The sequence below is a fragment of the Podarcis gaigeae genome, assembly GCF_964106915.1.
Source record: "Podarcis gaigeae genome assembly, chromosome: 3".
NCBI lineage: Eukaryota > Metazoa > Chordata > Lepidosauria > Squamata > Lacertidae > Podarcis > Podarcis gaigeae.
Window position 1 is genome coordinate 63,872,148 of NC_139680.1, and position 27,863 is coordinate 63,900,010.

The 27,863-nt window shown below is 42.1% G+C and overlaps 2 protein-coding genes and 1 long non-coding RNA gene across 4 annotated transcripts in view; 1 reads left to right on the forward strand and 2 right to left on the reverse strand.

Moving 5' to 3' along the window:
• Nucleotides 1-476: 476 nt before the first annotated feature.
• Nucleotides 477-19,914, reverse strand: LOC310841121 (pancreatic secretory granule membrane major glycoprotein GP2-like). The gene is made up of 9 exons (XM_083731699.1): nucleotides 19,703-19,914; nucleotides 13,965-14,059; nucleotides 12,778-12,882; nucleotides 11,231-11,391; nucleotides 10,085-10,220; nucleotides 8,876-8,970; nucleotides 7,416-7,584; nucleotides 2,560-2,677; nucleotides 477-1,808 (listed from the first exon to the last, which is right to left on the reverse strand). Exons 1-9 carry the CDS (start codon nucleotides 19,782-19,784, stop codon nucleotides 1,636-1,638), a joined length of 1,134 nt encoding a protein of 377 aa, XP_083587825.1. The 5' UTR covers nucleotides 19,785-19,914; the 3' UTR covers nucleotides 477-1,635.
• Nucleotides 1,933-27,063, forward strand: LOC310841155. Its single transcript, XR_014562392.1, has 2 exons — nucleotides 1,933-2,171; nucleotides 24,622-27,063. It is a non-coding gene; the product is annotated as an uncharacterized lncRNA (long non-coding RNA).
• SHPRH (SNF2 histone linker PHD RING helicase) overlaps nucleotides 26,480-27,863 on the reverse strand; it is a 44,609-nt gene continuing 43,225 nt past the window's right edge. For both annotated transcript variants that reach the window (XM_083731598.1, XM_083731597.1), the window contains exon 30: nucleotides 26,480-27,475. In XM_083731598.1, coding sequence (XP_083587724.1) covers nucleotides 27,379-27,475 — 97 coding nt within the window. In that variant the 3' untranslated portion in view covers nucleotides 26,480-27,378. The remainder of the gene's footprint in view (nucleotides 27,476-27,863) is intronic.

A 27,863-nucleotide genomic window follows, 5' to 3' on the forward strand; every position in this document is an offset into this window, starting at 1 on the left:
AGGGAACCTATAAAACAAGGGTGGTCCTCTGGATATCATATCTGACAATTGGTCATGCTGGCTGGGGCTGATGGTAGTTGGAGTCCAACAACGTCTGAAGGTCCACAGGTTATTTATTTATTTAAATCATTTTTTATCCCAAAAAGAAAAGAATTTGAGAGGGAGTTAAAAAAAAGAAAACTCAAGCTCTGTTTCTTAAATGCAGAGTTCTTGTAATGACCAGCTGGAATAGAAGAATTTCAAGAAGAGCCAAACGTTGCTGGTCTTTCAGCAGACCCCTGGAGTCTGATGGAATGGCTGCTGTGAATTATAGTTGCATGGTGACTTCTTGAGCTATAAAGAAATGTATTGTGCTGATAAAGCCCAGTCTCCTGAAGATGGGTGGTAAAGATGGTTGGAGCTCACTGCCACCAGAAGGGCTGTGGAGACAGGGATCAAAGCATGCATTCCCCACCCCCCAGGCATCTTTTCAGGACAAAGGGGCATACCCCTTTTACTACTGAAGGGATCCATTTCTCCTGGAACCTGTGGACAGGAGAATCCAGAACAATTTCGTCTGTGTTGTGCTTACATCCTGCTTAGCTAAATACTTGATAAAGGTATTCTTTGTAGCATCAACTTCGACTTCAGAAAATAGTGGGTTTATATGATTGAGTGTACTAAGCATGCTGCTGTAGTTGTCACAGTAAGATGTTAACAGTTAATCTTCACCTCTTTTTTGTTGTTTTTGCTGCTATAGAGGGGGCATGGCTACCTTTCTGGAGGTTGTGATAAATATTGTAGTCAGGGAAATAAGGTCTGAGTGATTGTTTCATTCAGCATTACAAACTTTTTAGCAGTAGATCAGTGTTTATTCAGAAACAATTCTATTATAAGTAGCTCAGACAAATCTTAACAGTTCATAAAATTAGCAAGTACTGCACTTGCAGAATTGTGCCATAACTCTTTGATGCAGCACAGAGGGGGGAAAGGAGTAAAGGGAAGATGAGTCACACAATTTCACCAGTTTCTGCTATTAAACAATGCTTTGCTTATTGAGGACAATTGATAGCAATTAATAACAACATAAGCCATTTCATAGCAAACAGTAGGAAAGCCGTAGTTTTCATCGGAGTGTCTGAGCAATAGATCATACCTATAACATTCATTAAAAATGAAATGACAGCTGACTTGTTGACTGCTTCCATGGGGGGGGGGGGTGAAATCTCAGAAAATAAATGTTTTTCCTCAGAGACATGTATCTAATGTATGTAATGGAGGAATGGCTATTCAAGCATGAAAAATTTCTTATGTGGATAACACTTTTCTGAAGGAAAAACTATATGCAATCAGCACCCAGCTCATCAAGAATAATGAGCACACACTCATCCATGGTCATGCACACTCACCCAGCGATTATACTGAGAAGCATTGCATCAGGACCTGCGTGAACACGGCAAAATGTACACATATATACAATCTTCAGGGCATTTTTTGTGCATGAGAAGTTGGGAACACAGTTCACATCTGAAGTGGTCCTCAAATTGTAGGTTCACTTACATTTATTATTTACCTACTTTGGGTAACCTTTACTTGTAGCTAGATAAAAATATCAGTAGATTTCTGTAGAATATGTAAATATATGGGAACAGTTAATCATGATGGTACTTCAGAGTTTAGAAAACGGGACATTGTTAGTTGTGCTTGCATAGTAGGGTAGGTCCTCCGTGACTGAAGAAAAAGGTTTCCAAAAATTACAGTTGTCACCAGTACAGCCATCAGAATTCCACTAAGGATCAAAATGTCTACTGGTAGAAGTTTTCCTCTGTCTGAAAAAAAGCAGAACGATTTCCAGAAAAGTGAATACTTTCGCACCAAATCTAATGTGTGAAATAATGTTAACCATTATAAAACTTTGAATTGCATTTGCATGCTGCTTTAAACAGAGCAGCAACATGGATTTCACCTGCACCAGATGGCAGCAAGAGGGGAATATCCTGATCTGAGATGTTTGCTACAAATGCATGAAGTTGCATTGTGCTCATCATTGGTCCATCTAGCCCAGTGTATTGTCTACTCTGACTAGAAATGGCTCTTCAGGATCACAGGCCAGGGTCTTTGCCGACTCTCCTTCCCTGGAGATACTAAATATGGAACTTGCAGACATACACATTTACTGGCCAGTCACTTAGGTGAGTTCTCAATGTGTTTAAAGTCATTCTGGGAATGGAGGATGAACCACTTCTTATATTATTAAGATTAGGATTTTTAATTGATGTTGCTTAATTGATGTTTTTCAATTTTTGCACAAAGATTTCTGCTTACTCAATAAGGTTTCCCCCCATCTCCTCCCCATATCCCCCCAAAACAGTGCACGGGGGTGGCAATGTGGGTGGTTCTGTCTGGTAAGCTGAAATGCTTGTTTAGGGAGGATGTTCATCAAGCATGATGTTGAATTCCATCCATTATCTTTATTCTACTAGATTGGACACTTGTATGCTGCAAAAGAGAACTACTATTGTTCTCTGTAACTCTATTGAAGATTTATATTTTAAGGCATGCACTTTTTTAGCCACTTACCAACATTAGTCTCTTCATTATCTGCCACCTTTCGCTTTATAGGGCCATAAGATACCATGTGACTAGAAAAGGGTGGGACTTCTCTTTTAGTTCTAGTCAGACTGTCATCTGTGCAGTTCTAGAAAAAACGCAAACTAGTAAATATGTGTGAGCTTAAAGTGATTATCAAAGTACCGTAGTGCACAATAAGAAACCCTAGGATTACAAGTAAATTCCCATTCAGTTAGGTAAAAGGCTACTTAAAATATAATTTGCCAATCAGAATGAAAGGTATTGTTACATGCCACCCCAATCTCTGGGAGTGGGTGGCGCTCTGGTCTAAACCATTGAGGCTCTTGGGCTTGCTGGGTTTGAATCCACATGACGGTGTGAGCTCCCGTTGCTCTGTCCCAGCTTCTGCCAGCCTAGCAGTTCGAAAGCACACCAGTGCAAGTCGTTAAATAAGTACTGTCGTGATGGGAAGCTATACAGCGTTTATGTGCGCTTTGGCTTCTGTTATGGTGTTCCGTTGCACCCGAAGCAGTTTAGTCATGCTGGCCACATGACCTGGAAAGCTGTCTGAACAAACGGCGGCTACCTTGGCCTGAAGCGAGATGAGCGCCGCACCCCATATTGTCTTTGGACTGGACTTAACCATCCAGGGGCCCTTTACCTTTTCTTACCTACAAGATTCCAGGGGTACTAGGTTCAAGGGTCTATGTGTCCTTTTGGATATGAGACAACGTGGAAACTAGTGTCTTTATATGGGTCCTTTACACATATATAGAACCTGAGCCTGCAACGGAGGGGGCCACAACATTAACACCCCAAAATGGTCTTGTTTCTCCCATAGTGACAGCCTTGGATGTCATCAATATCAGCCATAGCTCTCTAACTTTTCTCCCTTGGTCATGTCACAGCCAACTCTAAAGACTCTACTTCCAACTCTGCCTTTGTCTTCTCACTATCTATTTAGGAGTTGGAGGAGGGGCCCTGCCCACTTGCCTTCTGGCACAGACCCCTTCTCCATAGCTTTCTCATTGGGCTATTACCTTCCTTTGGTTTTTTTGGGGAAAGCAATGACAAACCTACATAGCATCTTAAAAAGCAGAGATATCACCTTGCCAACAAAGGTCCGTATAGTTAAAGCCATGGTTTTCCCAGTAGTGATGTATGGAAGTGAGAGTTGGACCATAAAGAAGGCTGATCGCCGAAGAATTGATGCTTTTGAATTATGGTGCTGGAGGAGACTCTTGAGAGTCCCATGGACTGCAAGAAGATCAAACCTATCCATTCTGAAGGAAATCAGCCCTGAGTGCTCACTGGAAGGACAGATTGTGAAGTTGAGGCTCCAATACTTTGGCCACCTTATGAGAAGAGAAGACTCCCTGGAAAACACCCTGATGTTGGGAAAGATTGAGGGCACAAAGAGAAGGGGACGACAGAGGACGAGATGGTTGGACAGTGTTCTCAAAGCTACGAACATGAGTTTGACCAAACTGTGGGAGGCAGTGGAAGACAGGAATGTCTGACATGCTCTGGTCCATGGGGTCACGAAGAGTCGGACACGACTAAATGACTAAACAACAACAACCTTCCTTTTGCTTTCGTAATCTCCCAGCCAGTTGCCACATCAGGAGACTGGCCTGGCTTAGATTTTAACCCTTTCTGGATCCAGGGGTTCAGGCAGCTTGATAACACCTACTGGAGTCGTATTTTTTGCCCTATAGGACGCACCGTTCCATAAGGCGCACCGAGTTTTTTTGGGGGGGAAATAAAGGAAAAAAAGTTTATTTCCTCCCCAGGCGCGGGGCTGGGGCGGGGGAAGCTTGGGCTTCCCCCAACCCCAGCCCCCAGAACAGGCAACTGTCTGCAAGCCGTGGGAGCCTGGCGCCGGGCTCCCGTGCCTTGCGGATAGCTGCGCGAAGCCTGGGTGCGCTGACCGCAGCGCGCCCAGCCTTCGGCATGCAGGCAACTCTCCGCAAGCTGCGGGAGCCCACCGCTGGGCTCCCGTACCTTGCGGAGAGCCGCACGAAGTCTGGAGAGTGAGAGGGGTCGGCTTCATTGCCTGCATTCGCCCCATAGGACGCACACACATTTCCCCTTCATTTTTGGAGGGGGAAAAGTGTGTCCTATGGGGCGAAAAATTGCCAAAGTTTTCCAACTCAAGTACTGAAGGGTGATATGCAGGGACGTGTATGAATGTTCAGTCATAAAGTTGCTTAACACATCATGTCAGGCTATTAGAATCATAAAGATGCGTAACCCACCAATCTCTTGCAATCTATCCATCATAGGAACATAGGCAGCAACCTTACGTATATATACCAAATCAGACCATTGGCCCATCTATCTCTGTACTCCCTACACTGAGTGACAGTGGCTTTCCAGGGTATTAGGCAGAAGTCTTTCCCAGTCCTAACTTGAGGTACCAGAGATTGAACCTGGGACCTTTTGCATGCAGAACATACGTTCTAACTATGAGCTATAGCCCATCCCCAAAGGGCAGTAGGAAGAAGATGGCAATGGGTATGACTAGAGGGTTAGGGTTAGGGTTAGGGTTAGTTAAGTTAAGCATTGTGTGTGCACGTGTGTGAGAGAGAGAAAGAAAGAGGTGTGTGTGGATGACCTGAAGGTTTACTGCAGAAGATACTGCTCAACGTGGAAACCAGAAGGAATAGCAGAACAGCATTTCTTTATTTTATGTTATGTAGGAATTTGAGATGTAATGTCTCCTATTTTTTTTACGCATCTCTTTTCTGAGCAAGGAAGTAATAAGTCCCATAGTGAACTAACCAGAAAACTCCCTTTGATCCACATGACTCACTATTTTGGAACTCTACACTACTCACTATTTTGGAACTCTACACTACTACTCTGTAGAAAGTTCTCATTCTACATACACTGTAGACTTAAATTTAACTGAATGGGGCTTGCTTGCATAAGAGTCACTGTTGTTATTGGCCTGAACTGTTTTATAAGCCATCTAGTGCTAGCCTCTGATATTATAATGCTCTCCATCCAAAGCGTCACACTGACTTCAGATTTCATTTTGTCCTTGCTCCATATAAGTATAGTGACATTTTCATTATAGCACTAGAAATAAATCCTTCTCTGGAGTTTTTTCAGAACAATGGCAATTGCTACTAAGGTAGAAGCATCTATTTTATAAAATAATTTACAAGGATACTATTCAGTTACCTACCAGCTGATGATTCAGATACAAATAGTTTTAAGGAACAGTGTCATTCTGAAACAGGATATTATACTGCATCTGTTAAAAAGCCCTGCTTTAATTGCAGAAATAATTTGCTAGTTGACTGCCAGTAAAGGTCACCTAGTTATATTGCCATTGGGACTGAGTACACTGCATTGTGTGTTTCAAAGGCTGTGATTAAGGAATCTGTGAAAGCAGTACATAGGGACACGGGTGGTGCTGTGGGTAAAAGCCTCAGCGCCTAGGGCTTGCCAGTCGAAAGGTCGGCGGTTCGAATTCCCGCGGCGGGGTGCGCTCCCGTTGCTCGGTCCCAGCGCCTGCCAACCTAGCAGTTCGAAAGCACTCCCGGGTGCAAGTAGATAAATAGGGACCGCTTACTGGCGGGAAGGTAAACGGCGTTTCCGTGTGCTGCGCTGGCTTGCCAGATGCAGCTTTGTCACGCTGGCCACGTGACCCGGAAGTGTCTTCGAACAGCGCTGGCCCCCGGCCTCTTAAGTGAGAAGGGCGCCCAACCCTAGAGTCTGTCAAGACTGGCCCGTACGGGCAGGGGTACCTTTACCTTTACCTTTTAAAAGCAATACATACACTATCATCCTTAGCCCTTCTCCACCCAACCCCAAACGCCCCGCTGACAATTGCATGCTCTGTAGTAACCTTCCAAATTAGGAAGGGGAGGAAGCCACAACAATCATTGTATGCCAGATTACAGGAATTCCTCCACCACCTCTTCTCTGTCTCAACTCCAGAAACCGTTCTGATCTTCCCATGTCACAGACTCTGGGTCAGGAAGACAAACCCAGGCAGCTTCCAGTTCTGCCTTAATAAATGGTGATGCTGGATATTGATTGGATCATTCCAGCTCTGATGGAAAGAGACTGGATGAGTCATACACCCATGCTCATTATTTGATAACCTGTAGCTGTATGAGCTGGCTGCAATTAAAGCTATGAAATGATAGTTTTATCTGCAGCGATAGCTCTGGTACCAAGCGGGAAAAAGCACAGACGAAGATAAACAAATAAAAAAAAAGAGCTCCAGTGCTTCTGATAATCAATTGTTCAGTCAGCTTTTTTTTTTTTAAGGATTCTTCTTCATTGGCGGCTGCAAAAACCTTTCAGTTTCTTAGCTTTGACAAATCAGGATCTGTTAAATGCACACATTAACATATTTTTCTTGAAGCATTCCTACAGTTAACTCTAATCTCAAGATGACTTTCCCATTCGGAGGACTGTACTCTGATAGCTCGTTCATTTCTTAAAGTTTCCACAAAATGATGAAGTGATATGTGATGAATATTCATGTGTGACACACTCCAGAAACACATGGGTTGAAGTGGAACAGCACAACAGAAAATACTTGACTCTGAAGGACCAATGAGGGGGGGCTTCAATAGTGATGTGCAGACAAGGGCTCCTATTGAAACATCTTGTGTGCTTCTTTTTGCCTCACAGCTAGTCTCCCCAATCATTTCCCCCCAGCCAGGCTCCCTTCCATTCAGAGACCAGCTGCTAGAAGGAAATGCCATCTTTAGCATTTTCTTTTCATTCCCTTTTACAGTAACACACCAGAACAAAAATAGCCTCAACTTTGAGTGCAAAATGCAAAGTTTTAATTCAAATTTTGAATGTGAAATTTTCCTGTAAAAAAAAAATCAACTTACTGGTTTGCAAGCAGCTGTTGTGCCATGACAAATCTGAACTGTGCAGTGTAAGAAAACATGGTTGTATGCGATGCCAACAAATTTGAACATTTGGATCCTGAAGAGTGCTTCTTCACCTTCTCCATTTGTTATTACTGATAGGGTTTCATCTTTTACAAATTGTGGGCAGCTATGCAGGAACAAAACCAAAAATATATGATTACATCAAAAGCTGGGATCTCTGCAAAAAATGAATACACACATTATGGATAGACTACCTAGAAAAAACCCAGTCTTAGTGCAAAGTACTTGACTCAAAAGTATACTACTACAGTACTACTACTGTGAGCATTTCTTGCATCAAAGAGGTCTGTACTGGGCATGTTTTTCCATTTTACCAGCCCTTTCAGTGTGACCAATTATTCTCTGCTCCTCGCAAGTCAGAAAAACCATCTATGCCAAGGTACTTGGGGTTACCATTGAAGCCTTGGATTCTGCCATTGTTCAAGGCTCATTTACCCAAATTACTGTATTTTTCGCCCTATAGGGCGCACCAGCCCATAGGGCGCACCTAGTTTTTTTTTGGGGGGGGGATAATAAAAAATATTATTTTCCCCCCAGGCGCGGGGCTGGGGCAGGGGAAGCCCAAGCTTCCCCCGACCCCAGCCCCCAGAACAGGCTGCTATCCGCAAGCCTAGGGAGCCCGGTGGGAACTCCTGCCAGGCTCCCCAGGCTTGCGGATATCTGCCCGAAGCCCGGGGTGCGCTCCACTGTGCTCCGCTGCGCTCCCCAGGTTTCGGGCTGCAGGCTGCTGTCCACAAGCCTTGGGAGCCTGGCGGGAACTCCCGTGGGCTCCCAAGGCTTGTGGATAGTTTCCTGAAGCCTGGAGAGTGAGAGGGGTCAGTGCGCATCAACCCCTCTCGCTCTCCAGCCTTCAGCGAAACCCTGCATTCACCCTATAGGACGCACACACATTTCCCCTTCATTTTTGGAGGGGGAAAAGTGTGTTCTATAGGGCGAAAAATACAGTATACTGTTTACATGTACAGCTTTAGAGGTACAGGCACATATGGACAAACATGTATTTACTTGTTACATAAAGAGAGATGGGCCTGCACAAGGATGCAAAGGCACCTGCTATTTGTGAAAAATAAGCCTCTGGCTCATTTGCTTAAGAGAAGAGGAAACAGTAAGGAGGAGAGGTCAAATTCAGCACCATTCACCAAAGCAACCTTTTGCTATTACTAACATTCTCATTACAGTCTCCCTCAGAGTGTGTTCTAGTATTCTCAACAACAATGAGATCAATGAGTTTGATGCTGATAATACCTACACTCAACTCTTGAAGCACAGCTTTGACTTCATCTGGTCAGCCTCCCCTTCACAGCAGTCATTTTGCTTTGTTTTTTAAATGAAATGGAAAGCTCAGCCCAATATGTTTTCAGAATGAGTTGTCCATTTTACCAAAGCGGGATACGAACCTGTCTCTGATAAAAGAATACTGGACAGCATGAACAGGATCCTTCGTTGGGGTAGACCAGCAGTTTTCAAGCCTAATGATTAAGTTGCCTGGGACCTGCCAAACGCAGAGACAGAACATAAACAGGGTTCTTGTTTCTTAAGTCAGTAACTTTCAAAAGGACTAGATAGGTACATGGAGGATGAGCCTAACAATGACTGTCAGCCATGACAGCTAACAAGAAACTGTGACAACTAGATGCTGGGTACAAATACAAGGCAGCTAGGGCTAGAAAAAGCTGTCAATTTTGGGTTCTCTCTGTTTTGTATTTTTCCAGACTTCAGTTCATCTTGGCATATCAGTTCTGCATCAGTTTGCAATTTTTTTTTTTAGTCCTTGCAAAAATCTACCAGTATTTTAGTGCACCTTCTCCTAGAGATACAGATTATTGCAAGCAATTTTCTCTTCTGCATTCCCCACCCCCAATACATGCACAGAAAAAGAGTACCTCCCCCACCCACAAGGTTGGTGGATGAGCGGTGCTAGGATGGGGTATAGGTTTGTGTCTGCTGGCTTCTCCCACCAGCAGTGGAAAATGGTAAGCTCCAAATCAGGACATTTTGGAGTAGGGGGTGGGTGCCAACAATTTTAGTTTTCCTGGATCCAGTTCCTTACATGTCCCCTTAGGGGCCTTATTTTGGGCCCCTGAGCTATACCATTTCCTGGCATGGCAAAAAATGGGGAGGGGGGCATCTTCTACCTTCACCCTTAGCTGGTGCTGGAGCAGTAGGGTAGATCTGCTGCTTCATTTCTCCACAGGCCCCTGGTTAGGATTTATCCATGAACAGGTAAGGCTGAGGCCTATGGGTGAATGTAGATTCTCTGATTTGGATATTGTTAGCTCTCAGCCCTAATGATGCTGATATCCCTATTCCCACTGGCCTATCTGTCTGAAACCTTATGTTTATGTTTGATAGGAAATTCATTCTCTGTTTTAAAAAATTATGTATTTTATTATCCTCTCCCAACCCTATTCCTGCAAATGGATGATAATAAAGTAAGTCACAAGTAAACAGTCACATTCAAAAACATTCTCAGATTCGTGCTGCTTTTGCTCCCTCCTCCCCAATGTATCTTGGCTTGTGCCTGGTGGGATGAAGGTGTGTTGCCTTTGCTATCTATCCAACACCTCAATTCTCAGATTCATCAGGGACTCAATAACCCCAGGTACCATTTTCACTTTGACAAATACGTTGTCCTCTAGAGTCAGAAAGGGAATGGTAGTCCACATGTCTTCAAAATGCCGGTCTTTGTACAGCATCATAGATACAGAGAAATTTCCATCTTCTGTATTTAGTGTGATGGTCCTGCCACAAACAAAGACAAATAGATATGATGGAGATGTTGAAATGACACAATTTCCATGATAATTGTCGTCATTACACACACACACACACGTGTGCATGATTTACTAGGGAAGCCTAATGGTGAGGCCTGGGCAGCTATGGAAATTACAACACTGGCACTGAAGAGCTCTTATACTGGTACTTCAGTATTATACACAAATGCCTAGGATCAGGTTGCAAGGAATGGAGCAACTCTAGTAGCCAGTGGTGATGATACCCTTTTAAGTAAATTTGCAACTTTTTTCTGGCAAGCTCCTGTGACTTGGACCAGCTACATCACAGGCAGAAACTTTCAGCCAGTGAAAGTTTCCCAAGTATGGTGATACAACAATAAGCTTGTCCTAACTAGATGCATGCCTGCCTTTCTTGCACAGAAGCTATGCTATGGAAAACACGGTAAGAGCTCTAAGCAAGAGAGTCCCACTCGTCTCAAGGAACTTCAACAGAGCACACTATTTATGCAGCTGACTTAGTGCAGTGATTAACTCAATATTGTCTGCATACTTCTCAAGTGACTTTAATCCAGATTTGGGTTGGAGGACGAAATGAGTTCAGTTTGTATTTAAATGTGAACATATGTAATTTGCACTTCCCAAACCAATATGTGAACCAAAATGCAGCTCCTGTTCAAAATTCACACTTCTCCAAACATTACAGTGCAGTTATGCAATCAAAAAAGCATGCCCAAATACTGCATGATATGGAAAAGTGTACACAAAAGATGTTTGTATTGGGGGGGAGGGGAATACAAATATGTATCATGTTAGGGAACATTGCTTGCAAAAATGCAGATATCGGAAATGGTGTTCCAAAATGTGTGCATGTAGATTTAAAAATAAACAAATCACAAACTAATTTGGAAATGGTGATAACTGAATTGGAAAAATGAGAAACCATAATTTACAGATTTGTCTATTTCTAATCCAGGCACAATACTGGTATACAGCAAACAACAAGGGCAACAGGCTTACCTGATATCAACACTGATTTTATTTTCTCCATTAGGTTGCTGTACCATATAATTAATAGGATATCGGCAGGCAAATGTGATATTGATAAAAGTTCTTGTGATTATATCAGAGAGGTGGTTCTGTATGGTGTTGATGAAAATAATATGTGCACCATCAGAATCCTGCAAGTTAGTAAAACACAAAAATATCCCAGTAAGTCCCAAAACTTAAGTTGATAGGAAAATAATAATGTAGTGGCAGTGGGAACTGAAGGATGCTCTGAAGCTGTTCTTCTTGACTTGGAAGCTTTGCACCTTAACCAACTAGAGCAGGCGTAGGCAAACTCGGCCCTCCAGATGTTTTGGGACTGCAACTCCCACCATCCCTAGCTAACAGGACCATTGGTCAGGGATGATGGGAATTGTAGTCCCAAAACATCTGGAGAGCCGACTTTGCCTACGCCTGAACTAGAGCACCCAGTAAAGAAAGGAAGATCCTCACTGATGTCTTATCAAAGGTCCATTGAGTAGAGCCCCAGACCCAGGTCAGTTCTTAGCCATTCTGCTCTCCCAGTTCAAAGAAAGAGATTAAGGATCACACAAGTAATAGTATATTCTTTCTGGGCAGGGAGAGGCACTAGAGACCTCAACAGACTGCTTCTCTCCTTGAATCCAGATGTGTAGTGAAATACTGTGATAAGTCACAAATGCACTTGGGGGATTTTGAGTATTGGTATAGTTTCTGCCGCCCTAGAATGGCCACACCCACATAACATGTTTAAGGCACATTTAAAACACATGGCTTCACCCAAAGAATCTTGGGACCTCTAGTTTAGCCCTTACACAGCTACACTTTCCAGCACCCTTAGCAAACTACAGTTCCCGGAGTTATTTGAGGGAAGTAATGTCTTTTAATGTATGGTGTGAAGGTAACCAATGTTTAACCAATGGTTTTTGCTTAAAATAATAGAATCCAATAGTATCCTGGAACTTGTTTTGAACTGTTTTTAATATTGTATTTTTAAATTGCTGTAACCTGCCCTGGGACCTTATCATGAAGGACATGTAAGAAATGGAATACATAAAAAGCAACACCACACACATACACACTTCCACAAACACAACAAGTCACAGCCTTTCTCAACCTGTGGGTCCCCAGATATTGTTGAACTACAACTCCCATCACCCCTAGCTAGCAAGGCCAGAGCTCAGGGATGATGGGAGTTGTAGTCCAACAACATCTGGGGACCCACAGGTTGAGAACCGCTGAAAGCTGCATATAAATCTATGTCACCTCTGTATGATGTATGATGTATGGTTCTTGGTATTTTGGCTATTCTCAATCAGTTTCTAAAAGGCGGGAATGATGTTTTGTGGTTTACATTATGAATAGAGACAAAGCAGATGATTATTTAGTTCCATATAGAATTTAATGTTTGTGAGATTCTGTCATTCTTCAAAAGCTGTTCTTTCGTATACTAAATAAGCAGGATACAAGAGGATAAATGCGGTGTGCATAGAAGGTATGTAAAAAGTCATAAGACTACAGCAACATCTTTTGCATATTACCATTTGTGTTCCGCAGTCTGTGAAGTTGGTCTTAATGCTGAATATGTAGAGGTTTCCTACTTGAGTACCTTGACATGCTGGGTCATTAAGGTGTAAATCAGAGACCTGCAAAGGAAAAACCTTTCTTTCTCATTTTAATTTTACAATATAATTCTCAACACAATTTTAGATTATGTTTACAGTTGCACTAGCTAATCAGCATATCCTTAGTACTGACACCTGTCATTTCACTTGGAAGCATGGCATTATTGCATGAAAAATGCCTCCTTTGCCTTCCTTGGACTCACAGTCATCAAGATACAATCTTACCAAGTGCCAACCTGCCTTCTATCGACAGGTACATTCTATCATGTGATAGTAACAATTTTTGGGGGAGTGAAAATTCATTCATGTGATGTAGCCTATCATCCCATTAGGAGTTGGACACAGAGAAAGCAGCAGCATGAGAAAAATCTACCCCTCCTTTCAAAAGGCACTTCCCCTGAATTTTCTGAGTACAGCTAAAATATTTCATGGTTGAAGGCACTAAGAAAGACCTGGCATTTTCCTAATATTTTGATGTGGCGTAGTCTGCAATGTACCAGCTCACATTTTATCATCGTATGGCTGGCAGCTCCCAGAAAAGTAGAATATAAAGCATATGACCATGAAGATAGCAGAAGATCTCTACAGATAAGATCTGAATAAATACTGGTCCCTTATGCTACAGTTCTAGAAACTAGAGGCAATGAAATAGGCAATTAGCCACAACTCTTTATGAGCTCCTCTGGGTTATTGAATTGTAATAGGAAAAAGGAAAGCATCCAGAAAAAACCCCCCAAATGAGATCTACAACAAAATGTTGCACTGTGGGGTATTCCTGTTCAGGGGGCCAGCATATCCTTCCATTCTCACCTCCTCACCACCACACACAACAGTCAGCATTCATGGGAACTCAGTCCTCCTTGGGCCGACTTTGGGTCCCACCCTTCTTGTTGGGTCCGCCCCCGCCATTTTTTTGTTTGCAATTCTACAAACTTCAGGGTCCCTCCCGTGTGTGTGTGTGTGTGTGTGTGTGTGCATGTGCATGCAGTGGTTGCTAAATATGCATTGGCGCTCACACATCCAAAATAAAGGGGATTACCTCATGTTAAAGTGACTGAATGGATTGGTTTTTTTAATTAAAATTATAAAATCATAGTACTTACTAATATTGGAGGGTTCTTTGACAGGAAGAATGCACTCGGAATTTCTACTTCAATCAGGTCCTTAGTACATATGATGGTCTCGTTGATTTCTGTGTCTGTATATAAAAACACTGCTTTTTAAAGGGGAAGGAATGGGAAGAACACTCCCGGCTTTCTGGTGTGTGTGTGTGTGTGTGATCTGCATGTGTGTATGTACAGAGTTTGAATCTGGATCCAAGCAGCTAACATTCTCCTTTCCCTTCCTCCCCCACAACAAACACTCTGTGAGGTGAGTGAGGCTGAGAGACTTCAAAGAAGTGTGACTGGCCCAAGGTCACCCAGCAGCTGCATGTGGAGGAGCGGGGACGCGAACCCGGTTCCCCAGATTATGAGTCCACCGCTCTTAACCACTACACCACACTGGCTTTCTTACCAAAGTTAAAGCCCAAATCAGATGCACTGGCTGCAGCTCAGAACTCACGTGTGCATGACCAGTTTTTCCCTAGCAGAGTACCGGTTTCTTAAAAGGTAAAGGTAAAGGTACCCCTGCCCGTACGGGCCAGTCTTGACAGACTCTGGGGTTGTGTGCCCATCTCACTCAAGAGGCCAGGGGCCAGCGCTGTCCGGAGACACTTCCAGGTCACGTGGCCAGCGTGACATCGCTGCTCTGGCGAGCCAGAGCCGCACACGGAAACGCCGTTTACCTTCCCGCTGGTAAGCGGTCCCTATTTATCTACTTGCACCCGGAGGTGCTTTCGAACTGCTAGGTTGGCAGGCGCTGGGACCGAGCAGCGGGAGCGCACCCCGCCGCAGGGATTCGAACCGCCGACCTTTCGATCGGCAAGTCCTAGGCGCTGAGGCTTTAACCCACAGCGCCACCTGCGTCCCACCGGTTTCTTAGCAATCTCCAAAAATGGCATAGCCCTACTTGTAATGTGGGGCCTTGTGACCCAGTTGCAAACATTGCCAGTCACTCATGTCCAATTCTTACAATAATTACTACTATTCTGGGAAAGCGAACATTTCTGTATAACCCAGTCTTATGACCCACTGCAACAAAGATATCTCCTAGTGTCTTCAGTTTTATTGTGTATTCTTCAGTGTAGCTGAAATGCTAAGCTAGTTTAATGGTATCTAGGATTAGACCAGATTTTCTCAGCCACGGAACAGCTACAGTGCCTGTTTCCTCACTGAGGATACCAGTTGTTGCTGCTTATCCAAGCTTGGGTTTTTTTTGGCAGGTGTAGTGTCAGAATTCTTGCCTTGCTATAAGATACAGGAATATTGTGGGTGAAAGCTATTCCATTTGCAGGAGCAGTTCAATAGGTTTTGATGTCTATGACGGGAAATCATATTCCTGCTTGTGATGGAGGCAAAGTGGAGTTTCCCCAGACTTGGATCCTTCTGCATTTGAGCCTAACTTAGATTGTAGGACAGCCTGCCAGAGCTGTCAGTCAGTCTTCCCTCCCTTCTTACCATCCCTTTCCTTCCCCCAAACTCACTTGGCAGTAGTTTGACCCCAGCAAGAGCTCTAGATGGATCTGTGTAAGGCTTGCCTCTCTCCCTGTGTTCCAACAGCTGAATAAAAAACACGAGAGAGCTTGTAAACCAGAGCCCTTCAGGGTGTGGACTCAAGACACTTGGGATAATTACATTTCACAGCTCCCCTGATGCCTAGAACTCAACAGCAGCCACTAAGGTGCAAGAGCTGCTGGGAAATATGGCCTCCCAAACTCTTTTCACAGGTAGATTTGGGGGGATCTGAAGAGAGTGGTTTGAAAGGAGGTGTTTTGACCTGTTGCATTCCTGATTATGTGGATCATTACAGAGTTTACAAATGTGAGGGGGAGTAAGCTATTTTCTAGTTTTATTGAGCTTTTTGAAGATAGCTGGTTTTGTTGAGTCCCATTCTGTTGTTTCTGTATTCCAGGTCAAATCAGCCGCAGGGCTTTTCATAAAACACATTTGTTTTTGGATGCAATGGAAGTATCTTCAGAACACCAATTAGCTTTGGCCTTTCAGAAATTGTATATTTATCAGACCCAAATAATGTTAACAGAGCTTTTGGCTGATTGATTCTTGCGCTTCTTGAAGCATCACAGAGCAGGTTCCATTGAAGGTCCTTACTTACTAATGGTCTGCTGAAATGTCACAGAGGTTATTGGCTTGAAAGAAATATAATTTACATTCAGGAAAGAATTGTTAGCCTTTGGGTGGCTAAAATGGAAGGTGAATTAGCACATTGCTCTCAGTGGTTGATCAGTATGTATTGAAAGCCTAATCTTAGCACAGAATTGTTTTCAGAGATGAATGACTAATCTAGATTGTCATATTTCTATCAACTGGCAGATGAGGTTAGCAAATGAGGCCTCAAAGGGAGGGGAAGGGATGGAAAATAGCCCCTGCCCAAACCCCTAAACTATTATTACTGTCTCATGTTTTGTTTGTTTGTTTGTTTGTTTTTGGAGTCCTGAAAATAAATTTGAGCTGTAGTCTAGAACTGATGTTACAATGGAAGAACACTGAACCGATCTATCCCTGAATTAGTAAGTGGTCTACAATGCAGTTTACAGAGTGGTTTACAATATACTGCTGCTGCTGCTGCTGCTACTACTACTACTAATTTTATTATTTATACCTTGCCAATCTGGCTGGGTTCCCCCAGCCACTCTGGGCAGCTTATAGCATATCTAAAAACATAATAAAAACATCAAGCATAAAAAACCTCCTGATACAGGGCTGCCTTTAGATGTCTTCTAAAAGTTGTGTAATTCTTTATCTTCTTGACATCTGAAGGGAGGATGTTTCGGGGGGGGGACCACTACTGAGAAGGCCCTCTGTCTAATGGTTCCCTGTAACTTCACTTTTCGCAGTGATGGAACCAGCAGAAGACCCTCAGAGGAGGACCTCAGTGTCTGGGCCAAGACCATTTAGGGCTTTAAAGGTCAGCACCAACACTTTGAATTGTGCTCGGAAACATAGTGGGAGCCACTGAAGATCCTTTAGGACTGGTGTTATATAGTGTCGGTGGCCACTCCCAGTCACCGGTCTAGCTGCTGCATTTCTGGATTAGTTGTAGTTTCTGAGTCACCTTCAAAGGCAGCCCCACGTAGAGCGCATTGCAGTAGTTCAAGTGGGAGATAACTAGAGCATGCACCACTCTGGCGAGACATTCTGCGGGCAGGTAGGGTTTAGCCTGCATGGTAGACGGCTGCCCTGGACATAGAAAGGGTTTCAGTCTTAGATATATAATGCAAAATAAAAAGTTGAACACATGGAACAAACATATGGAAACTCTGATTAAATGATAACTATTCTACAAAAATATTCTAATAAAAATATTTCTAAAACATTTATAGTGCTTTTTAATGTAAAATGTAGAACAGAGTGGGCTATTTTATGAATTCAGCAGAAACTGTAGATTTTTAAAATGGAGTGCCACCTGTGTTCTTCTAAAATCAGTAATAAAGAAGTCCTATGAATTTTAAGAAAAATATGTTGTTGTTTATCCAAGGATATGGGGAAATATTGTTGTGTCTCTTTATTCACTATCAAACTTTATCTGGAGAACTTATGCCCAAAGGCTGGTGGGCCAGCTTTCAAGAATTTACCCTACTTGTCCACATGTAAAATGATGGGATCAGAATTACTCCTGTTTTCATGTTCCCAGAGTTTTGCTGAAAGAAGCTAGAGCCTTGCAGCTGCCAATCTGTCTGTAAAGCTGCCAAGAAGCAGCAGTTAATTTACGGGAAGGGAGGAGAGTGCCAGCAAAAATCCTGAACAACAGCACGTGCAGAATTATTCGGAGCATGACAGTGCTGTACTGATGGAAAGTGACTAGGCACAATTCATCTTAGGATTCATGTACCTTTAACAGTTGTGATAGCATGGATGTCAATAGATGTAGCCTCTTTCACCATTGAAGCAATGGAGCACAGGGGTTCCAATAGAATTTTCTGTACCCAGTCCACTGTGTGTGGTTTAGGCCCTCTGTCCCACTTGCAAAAGAGGAGAGGGATTTGCATAACATTTACAGATGCTTTATGTAATATACAAATTTGTAACCTCTTTTGCAGGTGGATTGGAGGGTCCAAAAATAAATCTTCTGCCACACACAACACAAAATGTCTGACAGACAGAATGTCAGCAGGTGAAGCTTTCCTCAATTGTATGTCCATACTAGAAGATGCTTAACCTATTGAATTTTTAGCTGCCATTCAGCTCTTAAAGACACAAGAACCCTGCTTTTCCCCAATGCCAACCCTAAACCTACACTGCGACCCTGTACTCTCTTACCTGGGAATAAACCCTATTAAACAGCAAAGACTCATCAGTAGACATGTATAAAATTCAGCTGCAATAATGAATTCTTGATGCATGTCTGGTCTTTAGCTTTAAATGTGCTTTGCAAAGTTTTCCCATTTGTTATTTTGCAGTGGGTGGGATTCTACAGCATCCACCTGCACTTGTTGTGTGGCAGGATTTGCAGAAAACAACTTCTAGAGTACTGTACTAAAATTAACCCATCACCAGGAAACATGCATCTCTAGTTTCTAGGCAAAAAAGGAAGCGCAAACTATAGAAATTTCAAGGAGTACAAAATGAGACAGAAGCAGGAAAAGTGCATTAAGGACAAAGTGAAAAGAGTGGATCCTAAGGACCCAGGGATTTCTATCACCTGGCATTCAAACTCCTTAATGACCTCTCTGACTTCACTTATTGTCTAAAACACTGAAAGATGGGAGCAGCCAGGTTGGCTCATATCACATAAATTACTTAGAAGGGTGCCTGCAGAATTTGCTCCATAACTTTCCAGCAGGGATCAATTGTACCTTCCCCCCCCAAAAAAAAAGACAACCCAGACTAGCTTGTGTTCCCACTTCTGAACGTTCACAAATGTTAATGGCATAGGAGTTCTCTCCTTGAATGCAATACTAGAGAATCATTTTTTGTCTGTCACGGTCACATTCCTTATAGAGTGTTGTGTGTTTGTTTTTGCCCTAATCCCTCCATCTCATTTTCTCCCTTGCCACAAGTCTGAGCTGATTACTTGCAGAGGATTTTCCCTCCTCCTTTCCTCCCTCCATTTTTATTTGTGCCCCTCCTCCCACTTTTGCTCCCTCGCTCTTTCCCCACTGTGGGCTCCCCCAGCCTACATGAAGGAGGGCTGGCGTTTGTGTTTCTTAGGGTTCATCCTTGCTTCTCAAGAAAGCTTGCATTCCTTAGACCAGGAAAATAAAAAGTCACCCAGATACTTTCTCTCTCAGTTTAGAGTATTATTAAAACTGGGGACATCAGTAGTAGCCTAAAATCACAAGCCTTACATGGTTTATTATAACCAGCAAATTTGTATTAACCGTTTAAAGAAAGTACAGTATTGCAACAAGTGATACTTACCCATCGAGGCAAGCAGTTTCAGGAATTTCCAACCAGGTACTTTAACAGTGTATTATTTATTCTAAAATCTATTTACTGTCACAAAGGTGGTGTGCAAGTCCAGGCCAATTCTTATTACTAACATTGATTCAATAGAAAAGGTGACTATAATTTTTTTTAAAAACCTATAAAGGTATCTATACTGAACCTTTGCCACAACGCACAGAAACATCAAAGTGTGCCACAAGCTATGATCTCAAAGCTACATTATGACAAACACATTTAAACTGTAGATATGACAAAGATAAATTTAGAATTGGACCAATAATACCACAGAAGATCTAGACATTGTTTCAAAGTAGATTCCTCCTGAGAGAACTCACCATCTCCAGTGTTGGTCCCGCTTGAAGACATCAGCAGAGAAGCCGCCAAGAGGGCAGAGAAGGGCATGTTGCAAGATGCCATCACAACCGAAGTTTCCTCAAAGAGCACCAGCCAGGAACTTGAACAGAGACTTCCCGCCCTTTCAACTTTGTCTCTTGGATGAGGGTTTGGATGAGGGTGTGGTGTAAATGGTTCCTCACAGCTTTTACCCTGTGGTGTTTCCCCCCTCCCTTTCTAAACTTGAATGCCTCCTGCCCGAAGACACAAGGGCGTTCTGGGTCCAACAATAGGATTCCACAGAGATAGCCACTGGAGACCATGATTACTCACGCCAAAGTCACACCTATTTTAGAGCTGAATTCTCCCCAAGAAGAAAACCCTTCCCCCCACCTCACATTTTTGTCTTTACTATAGCAGCCGCTTAGCACATCCTTTATCTGGGAGGAGGAGGACCTCCCTCAACTCCCTTTGGGATTCTCCCTCTGGGTGTTTTATATGCTTCCATTCTGCTCTGCAGAAGGGCAGTAAATGATTTACAGCTCCTTGTTTATTTATGCATTCATTTAGGTTGTTGTTGTTTCTTGGGAATAAAGGCACAAAATAACAGAAGACACTAACGCCATCCCCACAGAAGACAAAGCATGAATTGGAAATAATGTCCTAATTTTCTCGATGGGCAATGTAAATAAATAAATGCTTTTCTAAAAGAGGCAAGACTTTTCTCAGAGGAAAAAAGCAGCATCACTTTCAAAATGATGCTATTAACCTGAACGAATGTGTACTTCTCTCAAGTCACTGTTTTCCGTTATTTTCAGGCAATGACCCCAACCATTTCTATGGGAAGAATTTCAGCAGGAAATACAGCAGCTATAACTGCCTGTAGAATATGAGGGAGACAAACCTAAAGTTTTAACGGGCCCAATATAATGTTGGATTGTCAAGAGTTGCCAAGCTGCTTTTTGAATTGTCTGTTGCAGCCCATGGAATTGTATTGGACCTAACAACTGTTGGCGTTTTATGTTAATGAGTTTTAGAGGGCAGGTGTTCACCCACAGCAGTAGTATGAGGTAAAAGGATTTTGGAAGATTATCAGTAGAGAATGATGCCAAAATATCATTCAGGATCCAAATGATGGTGAAACAAGTTCCGAGAGACCCTAGATTCTCACACCCAATTCTGCAAATCAATTCTGCAAATCTGCTTTTGAATCTGAGTTTTCAGAAGATGCTTGCAATCTAGTGTTTGGAAAGGAGGTGACCAGTTGTTCAAAAGAGAGGGGGGAGGGAATCCACAGTTAGTGCAACTCAGAATGTTAAAAAAAAAAATCAATGTCAGATGGACCACTCAAGGGCAAGTAATACACTAATAATTTTATTGAGTACATAGTTATGTGTAATGCTTTAGCGCTGAATGCTGTAGGAATAGCAATAAAGGTTGCAACCCCATAAACACTTATTTTGGACTAAGCTCCCTTGACCTCAATGGTGCTTACTTCTGAGTAAACATGAAGATTAGGGTTTAAAGCAAATAAAGAAGATTTAGCAAGAAAATCCACTACCATTAGTTGATCAAATTTTGGATTAATTCAGTGGGAACATTCCTCCCAATACAAAAAGCAGCGTTGGCAGGAGGAGAATCATGGTGAGATCATGGTGGCAGGGTGCGTGTGAGAGTATGTAATTAATGTATTTGTATTTAATGTCACATTGATAGTTTGGCCCTTTTACTGCTAGTCTTGGGTTCAAGACTAAACATATGCAGTTAACAATTTCTTGCACTCCCCGCATCTCATTGGTACTCAAATACAGCAAATTATTAGCTTTCTCTGACCGTAGCCTTTACTTGCAGGCACAACATACTCTTAATTCAACTGGGAAAAGGAAGAATTAAAAGCCTTGTTTGTGTTTTAATCTAGGCAAACTTCCTCCTTTTGTCAGCAGGAGGAATCCCTCAGTTAACCTAGCCAGCAATGGCAACTCCAGACATTACGATCACAGTAACCAGGTTACAAAGTTAGTAACAGAAAGGCTATTCCCAGGAGCAATGGTTCCAAACTGAACTCTGGAACCACGTTTATTATAGAACTCTAAGGAATGTAAATCTTCAAACTTTCAAACCCTCTCCTTTCTTCAGTCTACTATATAATTTAAACTCAGCAATGGACCAAATTAAATATGATGTTTTGGATGCTCCAGACAAAAGAGCTAGTATTCAACCTGTGTCCATTAGTGGTTTATAAGATAAGCCACCTCTTTCTTGAATATATTGACTGATGGGAAAGATGAGGCATCTTCACAGTCAACAGTCTGCCTGACACTTTAATGTGAACAGATATGTTTAGTTACAGATAGGTAGCCGTGTTGGTCTGCCATAGTCAAAACAAAAAAAATTCCTTCCAGTAGCACCTTAAAGACCAACTAAGTTAGTTCTTGGTATGAGCTTTTGTGTGCATGCACACTTCTTCAGATACACATCTGAAGTGTGCATGCACGCTTCATCAGATACACATCTGTATCTGAAGAAGTGTGCATGCACACGAAAGCTCGTACCAAGAACTAACTTAGTTGGTCTTTAAGGTGCTACTGGAAGATATGTTTAGGTTTATTAGATTTCTTAGGCACCCTTTTTTGAAAAAAGGGGGAAAGATGCAAGGCATGTTACAGTAAATAAAATACATGAAAGTAAAAACAAGAACAGTACAACAGTCATAATGTACGAAAACCACACTATCTCCCCATCCCCAAGTGAGAAATTCCCAGGAATAATCCAGTCAGGGTTCTGGATTGCAGCCTAAAACATTTTAAAACTGGCTTATGTTATGGCTCAAGGAGGATAAAAATAACTTACTTAGATTGTCACTCGTCTGAAGTATGACCTTGCCTACAAAGGTAGGCAGGTCCCAATGAAAGACTGAACAGAAATCAGTGGTGTTTCCATCTTACAGCAGTGGACAAAATTGTGACCCAATTTATTTTATTCCAAATCCTCAACAAATCATGCATGAAGAAGCCATTTCAGGTTCATGAGGACCAGGTGTGCAACCTGGGGGTCATTTTGGATTCACAGCTGCCCATGGAGGCACAGGTTAATTCCGTGTCCAGGGCAGCTGTCTACCAGCTCTACCTGTTACACAGGCTGAGACCCTACCTTCCTGTGCACTGTCATGCCAGAGTGGTGCATGCTCAGGTTATCTCCCACTTGGACTATTACAATGCGCTCTACGTGGGGCTATCTTTGAAGGTGACTCGGAAACTACAACTAATCTAGAATACGGCAGCTAAACTGGTGACTGGGAGCAGCCACTAGGACCATATAACACCAGTCCTAAAGGATCTACGCTGGCTTCCGGTACATTTCCGAACACAATTCAAAGTGTTGGTGCTGACCTTTAAAGCCCCAAATGACCTTGGTCATGTATACCCAAATGAGCGCCCTCACCCCCATCATTCAGCCCGGACACTGAGGTCCAGCTCCAAGGGCCTTCTGGCAGTTTCCTCATTCCAAGAAGTGAGGTTACAGGGAACCAGACAGAGGGCCCCTGGTAGTAGGGCTCACACTGTGGAACACCTTCTCATCACGTTGAGATAATTAACTATACAACTTTTAGAAGACATCTGAAGGCAGCCCTGTATAGGGAAGCTTTTAATGTTTGATAGATCTATTTTTATATCTGTTGGAAGCTGCCCAGAGTGGCTGGGGCAACTCAGTCAAATGGGTACGGTACAAAATTATTATCATTATTATTAGGGAAACCTCTACTGACCGTTAAAAGCACAAGTTCTGTTAGAGTATAATTTCTACAGTACATACTCAGATTGTGAATTTCTAAAACAAGCAGTTTTGTTACTAATCTTCCTGCTTGATAAGCAGTATTATTATTATTTTAGAAACGACACTCTTATTAAAGCACAAAAGGGGGGTATGGAATTATTTTCTGCAATGGTTGTGTTTGCTCCTTAATGCACTGTGGGTATCATCTGCTGTATCACACAAGTATTTTTAAAAGATGGATACAGTATTCAGCTGAAAGGCTCTTAGACCCAGTGAAGCTTTTTAGCAGAACAGGGATCACAGGGATTTCTTCTTCCCCTGCCTGCCCCTTCAGAACAGCGTGAGGAGCTGCAGGAGAGAGTGGGAAATCACCAATCATTGCCTGCATACTTGCTCCACTGAATCAATAACCTCTTATTAGAGGACCACCAAATTTATATATCCAGATCCCTTTTTCCCTTATAAGCATATGACTCAATTTCTTGTGATGTATGCAATCCCAGCTGTGATGCTGTGGTGCTGTCAAACATGGTACCTTCATTTTGAGAGGCAGGTTTTATTCAAGTCACCACTTCAACAATGGGATTTCTTGTTTTAATGAGAAGCAAATGCAATTACCATGGTTAATTACCCATGGTTTAATCTGGGAATCCGCAGGCAAGTAAATTATTATATTTAAAACTCCAATTCTCATTCAAACTGCGGGTTCCTGTTTCATGGGGCTGAAGAACTTGTGAAGCAGTGCGGATGGGTATTATAGGTGTCATAAACAGGAACATTTTCCATGCGCCTAACCCAGCGAGAGTAGCCAGTTGGCATTTTTCACCATACTGAAGCTCAGTCAGCTTTTAAAAGGACAGAAATTCCCAGAATAGTGTTGCTGAGTGAATAACTTCTCAAAAGTGGCTTGGCTTTCCTACAATGTTAGTTCTAAAACACGCTTTTCATTGCAGCCAATTTATAGATTGTGACTCATCTGCCCTAATGTCATTGACCAGACACAATCTTTGTCAAACTGAGCAAACGAGGGGGGTTGGGAGCAAGCAAGTAATTTCCTTGGCTTCCTTTTTCTCCCAGCGTGGGATCTTTTTTTCAAGCCTACGTTTATAGTACATGACCATTCTCGTAAACAACTTTTATGTTCCAGGCAACCAAAAAAGGAAGAAAAAGGCTGGCTGTACCAACGGATGCGTTGCAGGCCAAGTCCAGCTCCTTGAAACGGTCGAAACTCTTGTTGTGACTGAACCAGCAGCTTAGAGCTTAGACAAACAAACACATATATTGCTTATTTGTACTATGTTTTCGCTCAGATATTCTTTGCCTTATGCATAACGATGTTAGAAAAAGATGCTTAAACAGAAATAAACATGATCTTAAAAATCTGTAACGAAGTCTAAAGCAGCTTAAAGATAGCTACATCCATCACCCCAATAAAGTGAGGCATCCATGTTTACATGCCATCCATGCACAAGCTTTAGCTCTAGCAACCAAAGGGAAACTGCCAAGCCTCTGAGCCTCAGGGCGGACTAACACTAAATCAAGGGCAACAATCATAAAACAACTCAGAATACGACCCCAAAGTCTGCTTTGGAAAGATTAAGTGGCATGGGGTGGCATGGGATCTGCCAAATGGATTTATAATCCAGCGTTTTCTACACAGAAAACCCATGCGTTACAGCACAATCCTTTACTTGTGTACTCAGAAGCCATCGAGTTCAATGGGGCTTTCTCTTAGATAGGTATATGATTACATCCTTAAGGAACTTATCCCCATTTTACAAGGGAAGAATCACAATCTGCAATATTTAGTAAAATATTAAGATACTAAATACAGATAGTAAAATAACATCTGTATATTTAAAAGAGCAGACCAGTCACCAGAATCTATTCTACAGGGGTGGCTAACATAAGAGTAACCAAGATTCTTAAGCCTAACAGCTCCATACAAACAAACTCCTATGGCTGATAAACACAGCACACACCTCAATTATGTCTGTTCTGGGACCCTGCTCTCAATCTTTGGGCATTCCCAATAATCCCTGCTAACACGGTTTCTAGAGAAAGGGCATGGCTAAATGATGATTCATCTCCACTTTCCTAACAAACCCCAGTTCCATGGAACCAATGTTAAGAATTTTCAGGATAGGTTCATATGCTATCACAGTATTCTGCGATGGTTTTGGTTAGGTCAGGGGTGGAGAACCTTTTTTAGTTCAAGGACCACAATCACTTTGGGGTGGGGGGAAGGACATGAGAGTGATGAATGGGGCCAAATGCAAAAGTAGGTGTAGCAATGCATGCAAATTTTAACTTTGTGCAGTACACACACTCACACACCTCTTTTTATCCTCCATCCGCGGGAAGCAAAAGGCAGCTCAAAGATATGCATACCAGCAAGTAAAAACACTCAAGGGGTGTGGCCAGAATGTACTTGTGTGGTGTGGAGAGACCTTGAAGAGCCAGCCAATGAGACTTGGAGAGTTGTATTTGGTCCCCAGGACTGAAGTTAAGCACTATTTGCATGGAAATGAAGTTGGAATTGAGCCCTGTGTAAAAATATTATTCCTTCCACATGTGGGTTCCACTTCAACCATCTTTCTGCTTAATAAGAGACCTCCAAGGTAGCAAATGATGAGTAAAGATTAAGGACACACAAACACCTTCCACACACTCCAAATGACAGTTGTGATTGATGCTAGCTCAGATGCTGCAGGAAGATGAGTATGCAAAATACCCATTTGAGAGGTGTACTTGAAAGTGATGGCCCAAGCAAGCCAGGAGGATGTTACTTCTAATATGCATTCCCATGTGAAGACATACTATGAAAAATTCCCTCTTAACAGGAGTATTTGTCTTCTCCACGAAGCTCTTATTGAATCTCAGTGTTTCAACAATTTAATTTTTCAGTGTTGAAAACACATCTGTTAGCATTAACATTTGCAATGTGATGTAATTCTGATAAGCTGCTAAACTGATTAATAGATATCAAGTGAGCTACACAAGAGGAAGCTTTACCAGTTTAATAGGATACAAGAATCCAAAATTTAAACAAGAATGTAAGAATGTTTAAAAATCTATCAAACAGATGTTTTCAGCTATTATTTCTAGACAAAAGATCATACAAAAGACATAATTTATCAAGAGAAGAACAGACATTAACAGCAAACGTTTAAATATAAACAAGCAAATTATTTTCAGATTTCTATAACATAATATCACAGCATAAATAACTAGAAAATGATTACAAATGCCAAAGTGGTATCTAAAAATAAGTAGCTAGGATTAACTGGTAAAACTTGCATGATAATATGTCAGCACCGCTAGAAGCCCTTTCTGAAAAAAGATTTGCTTACTCACTAACTTATTTTAGTAATTAATTCTAGGAATAAAATGAAGGCAAAAGAATTGCTTCATGATTTTCACACTCTTTTCTGCCATGCAAAGCTTTCTTTCCTCAATGTCTAGTCGGTTTAGGAATGTCAGGGATTACTCAGATGTACATCTGAGTATGGATACTATCTACCCATACTCCTTGCTTACAATGGTATGTGAATCCCCATCCATTTTCTGGCACAACTAGTCATACATTTTATTTTTTTTAATCACAAAACAAAAGCTGGACTGGGGTGCTCATGTTCTTTGGAAGTGCAAAGCTATACTTAATGTAGTGCTTGTGTAAAGTGCAAGTTTTCTTCTTAACAGAAATGTGCTGGAGAAATCCACAACCACATAACTTAGAGGAAACTGTTAAAAAGACTTATCAGTTCATGGAAGCCTAATAAGGGTGGGTGTTTAGTGACACCTACAGGAACCTCTGAACAGTCAGCTATTTGTATTGTGTTGCTTAGAAAACAAGTAGGTTATGGCCCTCTTCTGGTCTCAAAAGAGCATGAAATCCATTGCTTCATTCAAGTTCTTCAGTTTCTGCTGAGAAAAGGTCTGCGAGATCAGCTACTGTTAACACAGAGGCCTCTGACTGCTTCATGGAAGAACTAGAGTGGCTTTGGGGGATGAGGGAGGGGAGAAGGGAAAAATACATTTTAAAATATGAGAAATGTAGCTCACACCTACATTCATTAAATACAAGAGGCAGCTCTACTAAAGAGGTTTATGTTGCAATGATCCTGGTTGAAAAGGAGAGTCTCAAAAGCACAGTACCAGGTTTTAAAGGTGGACCAAGCTGTCTATTTACCTGAAGAAAATAGTCAAAAGTAGGTTTGCAAGGACAAGCTGCTTTGTGAACTGTGTTCTTTCTAAGCCAGTGTTTTGCTTTAGTCATTTTTGTATTATCAAGGTTCACAAAATTAAGTTGTGAAAGTTGCTGAATTTTATATGCAAAAGAATTTTATATTCTTTTATTGAAACAACCTTTGTGTATTTAAAGAACCT